The 13,785-nt window shown below is 38.6% G+C and overlaps 1 protein-coding gene across 5 annotated transcripts in view; it reads right to left on the bottom strand.

Annotated features, from left to right (window-relative positions):
- The window catches only part of esyt2b (extended synaptotagmin-like protein 2b), a 267,718-nt gene that overhangs the window by 88,988 nt on the left and 164,945 nt on the right, over nucleotides 1-13,785 (bottom strand). For all 5 annotated transcript variants that reach the window (XM_039753605.1, XM_039753607.1, XM_039753603.1 and 2 more), the window contains exon 7: nucleotides 11,175-11,230. In XM_039753605.1, the coding sequence (XP_039609539.1) occupies nucleotides 11,175-11,230 (56 nt within the window). The remainder of the gene's footprint in view (nucleotides 1-11,174; nucleotides 11,231-13,785) is intronic.

The raw sequence follows: 13,785 nt of genomic DNA, 5'->3' as shown, positions 1-13,785 counted from the left end.
TAGAAAGGGAGGGGAGCCAAAATGCCCTGGGTCAACAAAATTGTTTTACATGGCCACAGAGCCTTGTCACGCTTCCCAGTCACCACTCAAGTGAAGCAGGTACACTTTTTCAAACCTGGATTAGTTCTTTAAGAGTCAGGAGTAGCTCTCACTAATGGCGTTTTCTGACAGACCAATCACACAAACATGCCTTCTATGTGACAAGTTGGTGGTAGAACAAGAAACCATAGGGGTTACATGATAGGTGGCATGTTGAATCTTGTCAAAAAGAAACCTGCAGTTTTTTGTATTTTTGTGAACTTTGCTCAGATGTATTTGTCTAAAGCCAAGAATTCTAGGCAGCTTTTCCTGGCACACCAAATTATAGTTTCTAAAAAGGTGCACATTCTTGCCCATTGTTGAGAAGTTCCGCCTAAGGGAGGCACTGTCATGTGATGACGGCCACAGAATAAGCACTTTTATAGATTGGTGGTCCACTGCCCAACTAAAAATAAGTAATAAACTATACAAAAATACATAACTGGCACAACAGAGAGAACTGGCACTCAACTCTGCATGAAGGCAAATCCAGCTGGGGTCAAAATCACTATCTGATATCATTGCACTGATGGCTTCTAACTTTCAAATGCTGAACGGTAAGAAACCGAAACTGGTTCGATTATTCAGGCATTACAAAATCATCTCAAATATTGTGCTACTGACTTAGAAAACGGTAAATTCAAATACCCCAGAATACCTGCTGTCCCTGCGAGCCACCTGACATTTTCTGTGTCTGGCCCTTTTGTGAGGCCTTCTTTTGCAACTTGGCGAATGTTCATTTATCTATGAGGCTGCTGTTATTTGAAAGACTCTCCTTACTACTATGGTGAGGCTGCCTTAGTTACAAAGTTGATGTTTTAACTAAAAAGATCCACCTTTCCTAACCCTGAAATCCTTATATTGATTTCTTGGAACAGAATTTGATGTTGTCTCTGCTCAGCAGTTTATCAGTTTCCTTTGTCTGTTCCGCCATTGTTTTCAGGGCATATGTAGGGATTCCCTATGTTTTTGAGTTTCTATTTATTTTCTTTATTTGAATTACTACTATGCTGTTTTTTTTCTATTCTGTCGTACTTTTGTGGGGTCTATAAAGGACCATGTGGCAGTATACTTGGTGAAAAGTGATCCAGTATATGCATTTTTTTATTTTGAATTGATTTGATATGCAGTATTAATCCCCTTGAGGACATTGTCTTTTCTCATGACAATATAAGTGCAGGGTCGAATAAATAGGTTGTTGATGATTTTGTATCATATCTGATCCATTTTAAGTTAGGTATTCAGGACTGGTGTTGTAAAAGTTCAAGTTAAAATTGACACAGGCTAATTCTGCTCTTTACTACTGGATTTTCTCCAAACCTGAGCTTCATTTACTGTACTGCCTAATCAGCAGAATACATGAAGTGTATTGTGAAAATAGTACAGTATTTGATCATATGTGTGTATAATTTGTATATTTAAGCAAGCAAGCACAAATAACTTAGGAGACTATATTTCCACCAGTGTCTGCAGCTTGGCATGCTGTCCTTTGTATTCATTTGGCACCCGTCTGAGAATGAATATTTGCATCCTTAAGAGGTCTGTGCTATTATAACATTTATCACGGTCGTAAAATACTTTACTTTTAAATTTAAACTATAAATGATATATTTATATAATCAGGTTTATTCAAAAGAAAACTGTAACAGAGATTTGAAGTACTGCAAATTGCTGGTAGGCAGTGGTAAAAAGCTTGGTTTTATACTCATCTACTGATGGACTGGAATCCAGATCTTGCTTTTTTCCTCATAAATTACATGGGAAGGTAGCAGCCATGTGTTGTTTCATGTTGTGCGATTGAAAAACATCATGAAATTGTTGCTCGACTAAAGGTTACATGACATAAGCCTGTTTATTATTTTGATTTGGTGCTGGTGGTTTTGTCCTTTGGTATTTTGGCCTCCAATCTGTCTAGTTCATTCTGTTTTTTGCTCTAAAGTACCTCCATCTCAATAATTTATAATAACCTTTAAAGAGTCTAACCTTTAAGGGAGAATGAAACTGTTATGACAGCTCCATTTTTATACATGCATTTCAGTTGGTGGACTTCCTTTGTTCTGTACAATACTAACAAATGTACTGGGCTGAACACAAAGTGCCAGTATTATCTAAAAGCATTAAAAGCAACAAGAAAATTTTGATCCACAATTGAGCACCACATTTAGGCAAACATCAGAAGGCTGGAAAAAATGGATTCCCTCAAAAAAAAAAACAAACTCATAAAAGAGCATAAAATACAACCAAAATAAACAATCATTTTGTCTGTGTCTACTATATGGGTAAGTACATGTTAACACAATCAATGCACAACCTCATTTTTGCAATTCTAGCTCTGGTGCATATCAATTTTCAAAAAAAAAAAAAAAGCCCAAAACTGTCAATGGTGACCCAGCTGATACCAAAATGTGACCAACACACTCTTTAATGGATGATTAATCTGGCTGGCAAATCACATAGTAAGCAGTCAGGTGTTTTTGTTGTTATTTAAAAATATTGGAATATTTTCTTTTGGAAAGTTTTATCAACTGTGGTGGGTTGGCGCCCTGCCCGAGACTGGTTCCTGCCTTGCGCCCTGTGTTGGCTGGGATTGGCTCCAGCAGACCCCTGTAACCCTGTGTTCGGATTCAGTGGGTTGGAACATGGATGGATGGAAGTTTTATGAAGATTTCCCATCTTCGAATAAAAAAACCTACCCATTCCCAAACAAACGTTTCAAAGGACACTAAATGTTAGGTAGGACACTGCCCATGGTTATGTCTGTACATTGCTTTGTCACAGGAAGATAGAAAGATCAGCCAGATTTGTGAGATTTGTACTGGACACATACAGTGGAAACCAGAACAAAGCCATTAATGGACATGTGAGAATAATTCACGAAACCACTTTATTATTTAAGCGTTAACCTTGGATACCAAAAAAGATTTACTGCATGTGTTCAAAACTCCACGAACAATTTGTTGAACTTTAGTTATGCATGAATTTAAAGAAACACCACAGACACAATGACAGTCATATCAATATACTTTACAATGGTTTATAAGATACAAAGTCATGGTATTCTATTGCAAATTTCATGTAATAATTTGTGTTAAATGGTGAAATTTGACAAATCTTTCCTGCAAATAGCAGAAGTATTTGCTAGTCACCTTGTTTGCGGAATATTTTTCTGGAAATTCACAGGGCAGCTAGCTTAGATATATTTTTCCAGCACCCAACAATGCTTGGCAAAGCCAGTGTGACATCACAGAGCTGTAGCCGTCATACACTGAAGTTTCACGACTGTATATTGTAAGTGTACTCTACCTCAGATTTTATGTTGCTGCCTGATCTGCGTCATGCATGCATAATGTTGCTATCCAATCAGTCCCCACACAGATTTGTACCAAAACCACATGCACAAAAAAAAAGTAGTATTTTCATTTGAGGAGTAAATTAGCTGATCACACTGAGAAAATTAGGAGTTCTGCTGTCGAATATATAATACTGATATCATTGTGCCACATGACTAATTTTGTATACCAGCTGAATGTATGCACAATTAGCCACAAGGTGCAGTGATGAGTCAAAAATAAAAAGCTTAAAGAAGTGAGTAAGAAAATACTTGAGACCCTATGAAATAATAATAATGAAAGATTTATTATCATTCACAAGGGGTTTCTATCTTCTTAATGGAAGAAAAAGCGTGAAGCATCTGAACAGATAGAATGGAAACAAAAAAGATGTTCCAGCTGCATGCAGCCATTGACTTCAAACAATGGAACAAGCCTATCCCATGCTGTTGCTTCTTGGCACGGCCAATTGGTGCCCAGAAGATTGGAACTCTGTGAGTGCAAATATATATATATTGTCACGCACACGCAATTAGGAGACAGTCAACAAAACCCGCGGCAAGTAGATGGTCGAAAAATGGAGAGTTAAAAAAGAGTACTGACCTTTCTCTTTCTTTCTCCGCAGAAGTAAGAGGAAAAGTAAACCCGACGTATCGCAGAGCCAAAATGGCCGAAGTGTATTTCCGGCCCTCATTGATGATGCAACAAAGAAGTTTGAATCAAGACGTCACTTCCCCTCTTTAATTTCCTGTAGCCATTTCTGTTTGTCTATAAATACCCCCCGTTTTACCTTATTTACCTTATTATACTTATTGTTTGCTTGTGGCCATGTATGGTTTATTGTTCCATCTGCTTTTTTTGTTGTTTGAGACAAAAACAGGATTCTATCAAATGAATTATAATACAAACTGTAAAGGCTTCAAGTGACATCTGCAGCAGATGAAGTCATAAATTGTCCAAAGAAGATTGAAAATGAAGGCACTGAACATACTGTAGGTTGTGACCTGCAGTCAGGCTTACGTGAACCCATACAGTACCCTTTATTGGTACTAGGATAGTGAAGCCAAATACTTATTTTAAAACATGAAATGAAATATGTACAGAAATACCCATAAACTATACTTTTCATCTGCAAGCCAAACTTCTGGCGTATTATACCAAAAATAGAAACTTTGACTTCACTTGACCAGTACTGATGAAGGACATTGTAGGTTATGAAAGATTCTTCCTGAAACAGAACCAAAAGTAGAAAATAAACTTCCAAAGAACAATAGGTTTCCTATGTGCTGTTTTTGGAAGCTATTAGAACAACTCAAGGTCGACTGGCAGCTGGACAGATTGAGTGTCTTTTTTAAAACGCAACTCCAGTGCTTATATGAGGGTTTTTCTCTCATAGTCCAAAGATAATGCTGATGGGCTAATGTCAATTTTTTATTATTTTGGAAAAGAACACACAACAGCATTACTTTGTGTTAGGAAAGAGAAAGAAATGAAGAACAAAAGCATCAAAAGCCCTTTCCCTCAACCCATCCCAACCCAACTCTGAGTTAACAACAAAATACAAAAACATAGCATGAGCAACATTGCACTGGACAGAGGACTAGGAAAAGAATGACTCAAAATTGAATAAAAGAGGCAAAGAGAAACACTAAAAGAAAGATTTAATGGAACTTCTGTGCTAATGACCAGCAGCCACCTGGTCAGTAGCAAGTTCAGTTACATTTACTTACATTCACTTACTTGGCCGACTCCTTTATCCAAGGCAACTTACAACATTTATGATACAACTAGGCCGACCCGCCTTTTAAGGCGACCAACTTTTAAGTTGACCACTTCTTAAGGCAATGCAATATGTAGATCAATTTGATATTTTATACAAACTCATTAATTTGGTTATATTGCATTTGAGCGGTATTACTTTAATACTCGTAGTTTCTGTTATTTTTGTGATGAAATTTAAACTTTTTTCTATATTGAGGTCGCCTTTTGAACCCCCCTGATATTTACTATGCGGTGAGGCATTTGTACTCCATCAACATTAATTATTTCCAGAGACATAATTTTGTCTATTTTTCCAGCGCATCGCGCACAAAAGCAAGGGAACGACGGGAGCACCAGAACTCTGCTCACATCATGTCGCTTCGTACTGCAAGCTGCAAGTAGTAAGTCTGTGATAAGCGGAATACCGCTACGCCTTCCACTCATGGGACGGAAGGACAATCTCGACCGCTTTTATATAGAAGGATTGGTTACATTTCTTTTTGGTTTTCCAATTGGAGCACATGCAGGTCAAGTGACTTGCTCATGGTCACACAGTGTCAGTAGTGGGATTTGAACCCACAACCTCAGGGTTTGCAGTCCAAAGACTTAACACCACACTACCTACAAGGCCACACCAGCCTCCAGGTCACCTATTCGAGGTGAGTTATCAGCACAAAAACTTTACATTATAAACAGAGACTGTCACATAAGTACCAAGTGGTACCTGGTTGGATTAGGCCATGTGGGAATTTTGGCACTGGATGCTCTACTGAGTCGCAGCACAGACAGTTCCAGTAGGAGGATGTCAGAAAATGTAGTCCTCCAATGAGTAGGAGAGACTTCCCCCAGGGAGGCCAACAGAAGTTTAACTGGCCAGGAAAGCCACAAAGCAGGTGGAAATGTCTTATCCTTAGTTGTAAGATTACTTAGACCTCTTCTGTCTTTATCAGGCAAATTGCTCACCATATTCTCCTTCCATAAAACATCTCATGGGTTAATCATCTATATCTATCTATCTATATAAATATAAAATTAAATGTATGTATGTATGTATGTTCCAGTATCACGTCCGAACGGCTGGAGCGATTTTCATGAAACTTGGTACACATGTTCCTCATTGGTCGACTAAAAATACTGTAGGGTGAAATCAGCCATAATCCACCCCCTTCTGGGTAGGGTGGGGGTGATCTTGCAGTCTTGTATGCATGTTATCATCCAGTTGACACTCGGAATGACCACCAGAGGGCGAACTGGAGGTGACTGCCAGCATTCTTTATGTTTGAGAGCCACGACGCCCCTGTTGCTTTTGAAATTGAGTTCTACGCGTGGAAGTGTGTGTGTCTGTCCAGCCCGGAAGTGAGACGTAGAGTTGGGGTGAGGGCTCCAGCTCTGAGGATACGCAAGCGAGGCCAGCACACCGGCAAAAGGAAACCTCCTAGGAAAGACAGTCACTTAGCTGCTAATGCACAAACGATGTGAGCACTTCGGCAACATGAGTCCTTCTAGCAGAGAGATGCCCAGAGTAGTTCTGACAATTTAAATACTTTCTAGGATCCCATGCTTTTAACAGCACAGGCTTACATAGTTAGTATATTCCAGGTGACTGCTAGCATTCTTTATTCTTGAGTAGCACTGCGCTAGTTGAGTTGGCCGGTTCCGAGCGTCAACTAGATAATAACATACATACAATACTGCAAGACAAGGACATTAGTGAGTCTTTGTTTCTTAATTTATTTTTATTTTTAACGTTGTGTTTTTTTAATTATGTTTTTCTTGGACAATTAAAAAAAACACAAGGGCGAACTGGACGTGACTGCCAACATTCTTTATGTTTGAGCACCACCGCGCCTCTGTTGCTTTTCAAATTACATACAGTTTGCCAGTTCCGAGCGTCAACTGGATGATAACTAACATACATACAACAACACAAGACAAACACATTAGTGAGTCTTTATCCATCCATCCATCCATTATCCAACCCGCTATATCCTAACTACAGGGTCACGGGGGTCTGCTGGAGCCAATCCAAGCCAACACAGGGCGCAAGGCAGGAAACAAACCCCGGGCAGGGCGCCAGCCCACTGCAGAAAACCCACACAGATATGGGGAGAACATGGAAACTCCACGAAGGGAGGACCAGGGAAGTGAGCCCAGGTTTATTGTTCGTCAATTTATTTATTTATTTTTTTTTTATTTATTTAAGATGTGCTTTTTTAATTATGTTTTTCTCGAACAATTAAAAAAAAACAAAAAACTTTATTTTCCTCCTGGGCAACACTGAGTATTTCAGCTAGTTGACTATAAATTTGCCCAGGGTGAATGAGAGAGTGTGGTTGTATGTGAGAGTTTGTCCTCCTATTTCCTGGTATCTTATTATAGACTTGTTGTTCACCCTTAAGACCTTTACCACCACAATAAGATCCATGTCACCTTATACTGGAAAAAAGCAGGTACTTAAAACTGATGATTTACCGGATGGACAAACCAAAACGTTTTGGAATGACCAGGACTGTTAGTTGGGCCACTGCTTTTTTTGTTCTCATTAGGGTAGTAAAATTTGCGATTATCATGTTAATCTCTCCCGTTCTGTTTAATTGCATCACCTGACCTCAACTGTTCTTAAACACGCCATCCTAGACAGAAATATACACAAATCTCACTTCCTTCAAACCACTAGCAAGAGTGAATTTAAAAGCTATCTATAATCATGTCCATTTATCTGTCCTTGGATGATCTAAACTTACTATTGTAGCACAGGATCATGGAAAACTGGAGCTGAATAAAGCAGGAACCAAGTCTAGATGGGATGCATTCACAAGATATATACATCTTCATCCATTCACACTAGGCCACATCAGAATAAATATGTAGCCTAAAAACATGTCTATGGACTGTTAGAGGAAACGTGAAGAACATATAAACCAATCCAGTCAAATCAAGCACTACCTGACAACAATAAAAACAAAGTCCATTGATCCAAGTTATTAGCATAACTACAATTTTCCTGCTTAGTTTACAAGGTAGTTAAGCTAAGCCTGGAAGCAATGGGCACAAGCCACACCGTCACCGTACATACTTAAAAGAAAAACATAAAAATGACACTGGATTAAACTGAACACCAGTTATTTAAGTCCTGCACAGTTCAGTAATCAATGAATTTATTTTAATTTCACTGGGAGGGGAAATCAGACTAGCTGCTTCTCTGTGCTCACAAAAAATCTGTCACCGCCACATCCTCCTTTCCTATAGAGGCTCCCCTAATAGGGATCTCCATCATTCATTTCCATCTCACTCAAAGTTCATCTATCCCTGGCACAGTGTGCCCTTTTCAACCCTCTACTCACATTACATTTGTTAGGTCTTTACTTCCAAAGCTCCAGTTTCCTCCTAGCTGTGCTACCATCTGATGTCCCGTACTGAGGATTATTCCTAGGCTGTCTGCCCTTGCATACATTTAGCAGAGTCTCTACAGTCACTTTACAAGCCCCTCATTTGTTACAGATCAAGAAAAACACTGAGTAGTGACTCCTCTGAAAGTTTCAGGAATTCTTCCCATACTAATAGACTCATAGTGAAAAAGATGAGAGAGTTGCACCATTAACCCTGCACTTTCAACCATACATCAGCCACCTGTGCATGTTTCGAAGTCTTACTGCATTCCTAAAATGTGTTGCAGAGTTCTTTCTGTATATATGCCGGATACTGCAACCACCTCTCTAGTTTAAGATATTCCATCAAAATGCACAACACCATACTATCTGAGCACATTCCTGGCTCCAAGTGTAGAAATCTAAGAACTTCCCTTCTGCGCCTCAGCTGTGTGCTTCCTTTTTTTTTTTTTTAAAAAAAAGTTAGGGCAATAGCACGGGACAGGATACTCTACAATGCTGGAAACTTTAACATGGAACACAAATTCAGTACCTCGCAGTTGCAGGTGTTAAAAAAAAACAAAAACAAAAAAAAAACCCACAAACCTTGGGGCAGAGATTCACTGCCAGTCAACAGCTTAAAAATAACCCCATCATTTTCAGTTCTTTATTGAAATGTATGCAATTCAAGTCCAGTGAACAACCTTAAATAGGGCAAATGTAAAAGGTAAACTGCCATAGATTAAAAAAAAGAAAAATAATGTAATTTTCATTCATGTAAAAAGACCATTTTCTTTGAACGTTTTCTTTCTGTAGCAGTGGAAGTTAAAAAGCCTTGAAAGTTGATGCAAACAATTCCTACAGGTGTCCCAACTTTGTTGATTACTTACAAACCGTCTGTCTGTATAAAAGCCGTGCTGAAACAAATTGTGTTGCTACGGCCTCTGAAGCATTAGTTGGACAAGCTGCACTGTATATGGCTATAATAAGAGGGAGAAAAAGACAATTAACAAACGCCATAATACAAGATTGGCATTGCAGCACTTGAGGCTGTACAAGGGAGAGCAATAGGACTTAAGGACATGTCATACTCTGACAGGCTCAGGGAATTAAATCTATTTAGTCTCACGTAGAGGAGACTGTGTGAGGACCTGATCCAGGTTTTAAAAGGCATTGCTGAAGTGTATCTAGGATAATTGTGGGAATCAGGAACAAACTACCGAGGCATGTAGTTGAAGCAGAAACCTTGACAACCCTCAAGAAGCAACTAAATGAAATAAATGGGCAGCTTGGCAATTACCTAAACAAAAAACCTGATGGACTGAATGGTCTCTTCTTGTTTGTCAGATTTCTTATGTTCCAAGGAAGACAGACAGGCCATTATAATCCTTAAAAGTGTAGGTTATTCCTTTAGTGAAATTACAATGAAAGCCAAGGTGTCAGTGAGTACAGATTCCTATACAATCAAAAGAAATTTAGGAACTGGAGGAATCTCTGAAAAGAACAGGTCTGGCAAAGCCAATGCCACCACAGACTAAGAGGACAAGTTTCTGAGAGTCAACAGCTGTGCAGTATTCACATTTCTAAATGTTTACTTGTCCTATGTGTTAATATCAGACTACATTGACACTAAAAGTGGTTCCTGACCTAGGCAAACCTCTTTTTCCTATTTTACAATTTTAACAATGTTTTTCTTACCACCACTTGTCATGTCAAACCTGCAATTGAAAATCTTCACTTCACAGCTGACAAATGACACTTGCCTACTGTGACCACTGTCCTGTGAGGCTCCTGTCCCCCAAGCTGTTGACTCTCAGATACTTGTCTTCAGATTCTGTTGTGGCTTTGGGTCTTCCAGACCTGTTCCTGTCAGAGTTTCCTCTTGATGGTGTAGGACAATGTACTGACTAACACCTTGGCTTTCTTTGGTATTTCTCTTAAGGAAGGACCTAAACTTTTAAGGGTTAAATACCCATCTGGTTTCCTTTGTTTATTGGCTTATCATTATGACAGCAATATACAGTGCAATATGGTCCAACTAATGTTTTGGACGGCGTGGAAACACAGTTTGTTCCAGCACTATGTTTATACAGACAGAGGGTTTATAAGTAATCAACAAAGTTGGGACACCTGTAGGAACTGTTTGCATCAACTTTAAGGGCTTGATTAACACCCATTGCTACATTAAAGCTATATGTTGTTAACTTATTACTTACTCCCTGAAATGGAGTTTTTTATATAACACTAAAAAAACCTAAACTGTTTTAATCTCTGACATTTTATTGCCCACTTTTGTACCATTTCAGGTTATTCACTGGGCTTGGAATGCTTGAAATTTCAATGAAAATTGAAAAAATGGCGTTTTTCTAAAACATTTCACAAGTAGTGTGTGTTTTGTGTTTTTTGTATTTTTAGAGCATCATTCTCAATTCAAATTGTACTATACTTTGGTTTTATTGTGTTGAACATGTCTTTCCATGTTATTTGGCAGTTACATTTTCAAAATAACAAGGAAACCTTATGGAATTTAACAAGCAGTACTATTTAATCTGATATAACCCTCGATCATCTCTTGCAAGTGATCCTTTAATCTTGGACAGTAAGAATTCAACATTTTTGTTTTATTGTTAATACTTACTTAAGTCCTGGAATGTCCAAAATATTTGTAAGGCCTGTCCAGTTTATGTCCAGCAACTGCAAAAAACCAAAACAAAAACACATGTCATTTTACCTTATTATTTTACCTTTTTATGAATGATGAGTGAAGATAACATATCTTATATATTTTAATCAAAACCAATACAACAAGCAAGAACTTAAAAGTCAAAACAAAAATGTTCTTAATTAAATACTCTTTAGTGACCATGCAGCATAATAGTGACAAGACAGACAAAATGGGGGCTCTCATTAAAACAACCACACAAAATGGTGCAAACCATAGGAAAACAAAAAGAAAAAATGGTGATACCATGATGCCCGATAGTGGTAAGACTATTTAAAGAAAGAAAACAAAAAAATGCATAACGTTTCAAAAATGAGACAAAAATAGTCAGGCCACTGTTCGATGCAAACCTTAAAAGAATTAGTGTTAGAAAATGTAATTTCCTTGCTGGAAGGAAATGCCTGAAAAAAAAATGCATAACTGAACAGATTGTTTAATTAAATAGACAGATAAGGGTGGTATTTAATCTACAAGTCAGATCAATTTACATGAAGAAGCAGAATAGACATGCTAAGCCTTGCTCAGTTTGGGATCATTTTGGAGAAAGAGGTGACAAGGTTTGCTGTAATGCTGATGCTCAAATGCATTACAACATACAAAAAAAGCCCATTTGCAAAGCAGGACTGCAGCAACCCACCACATCATACCATAAAATGAACATCATGTTACGTGGCATGCATGTACAACTTTACAGAACAAGACATGCTACTAATGTGCTTGGTGGAAAAGGCTCTTCTGCAGCTAATAAATTAACAGCTAGAGTTTCACATGTCACCTCAAAGACATGTGCCCACCATATGGATAAAGATTTTACAGTGAAGATGCAGGTATTGAAAACCAGGCTTCAGTCAATGCTCAAGTACTTACAACGGACTTTTGCACTGGGCTAACAACTAAATATTATGCTGATTATATATCACTAAAAAGATGAAGACAGGAAGGATACATCAGCTTTGTTACTGATAACAACATTTTCCAGAAAGACTTAAAGCTGATGGCCTTGATAAAAATCTAACTGGTGCTGTTTGAGGCATGGGGGACTTGCAGGCAAAGTGGCTGTATGTGTTCAAGGTAAAGCATGAAATGTGGCTCCTAATCCTCCCACCCATAACAGCAGGGCCTCGGTGGCATGCTTCACTCGTCCACTACAATTCACAGTGAAATAAGGCAAGTGCAAAATGTACACTCTTAAAAATAATGCTTCTTTAATGACACTTTATGGTTCTTTCTTCTTCTTCTTCTTCTTCTTTCAGCTTCTCCTGTTAGGGGTTGCCACAGCGGATCATATTATTCCATATCTTTCTGTTCTCTGCATCTTGTTCTGTTAACACCCACCACCTGCATGTCCTCTCTCACCACATCCATGAACCTTCTCTTAGGCCTTCCTCTTTTTCTCTTCCCTGACAGCTCTATCTTTAACATCCTTCTCCCGATATACTCCACATCTCTCCTCTGCACATGTCTAAACCAACACAATCTCGCCTCTCTGACTTTGTCTCCCAACCGTCCAACTTGAGCTGACCCTCCAATGTCCACATTTCTAATCCTGTCCATCCTCGTCACACCCGACGCAAATCTTACCATCTTTAACTCTGCCACACCCAGCTCTGTCTCCTGCTTTCTGGTCAGTGCCACCGTCTACAACCCATATAATAAAGCAGGTCTCACTACCATCCTGTAGACTTTCCCTTTCACTCTTGCTGATACCAGCCTGTCTCAAATCACTCTTGATGCTCTTCTCTATCCATTCCACCCTGCCTGCACTCTCTTCTTCACCTCTCTTCCACAATCCCCGTTAATCTGAATTGTTGATCCCAAGTACTTCAACTCATCCACCTTCGCCAACTCTACTTTATGGTTCTTTACTGGGTTATATGGTTCTGCATTGAGCCACTACTTGACCAAGCACCATTTAATTCTGGGAAGGGTACTTTGTGCTTTGAAAAATGTACTAATATGTAGGGAAAGTAAAACTTTCATGCATAGTATGGTGTAGAATACTAACAGGTTTAGAACACCTGGACTTAGCCTGTGTTATTAGACATATTTAGGAAGAGTCCTTTTTAAATTATGAGCCACTGGGATTTCACACATCTGTTGCCATCTATTCATAGTTGTTCACTGTATGAAGCCTGTTACAGATCAAAAGAAATAAGTGACTCTTTCTGGAACCATCATATGGATGGTTGTTTTGGGAGCCAAAAACGGTTCCCCTATGACATTGCCTTTATTTTTTAAGAGTTGGAAAGCTGTGAAACACTGGAAGAAGTGAACATCTTCCCTTGGTTACAGCTACTGGCAATCATGGATGTCAGTAACTTCCCATAGTAGCATGACTACCAAGCTTTTTTATCAATGGACCTCACCGTTTTCAGGGCACAGAAGCATTTTCTATTTTACTCTTAGCTGAGGTCCTACTTGATACTCGGGTACTTCCAAAATGACATGGAATGTTTGTAAATGCAGGGTTTAAATATACTCTAAAACTCTTTCATAAGAACTTTTTATAATATATTTTATTTGCCAA

This window comes from Polypterus senegalus, chromosome 5, assembly GCF_016835505.1.
Source record: "Polypterus senegalus isolate Bchr_013 chromosome 5, ASM1683550v1, whole genome shotgun sequence".
NCBI lineage: Eukaryota > Metazoa > Chordata > Cladistia > Polypteriformes > Polypteridae > Polypterus > Polypterus senegalus.
The sequence above is the reverse complement of the archived record's forward strand: the minus strand, read 5'-3'. Positions and strand labels throughout refer to the sequence as shown.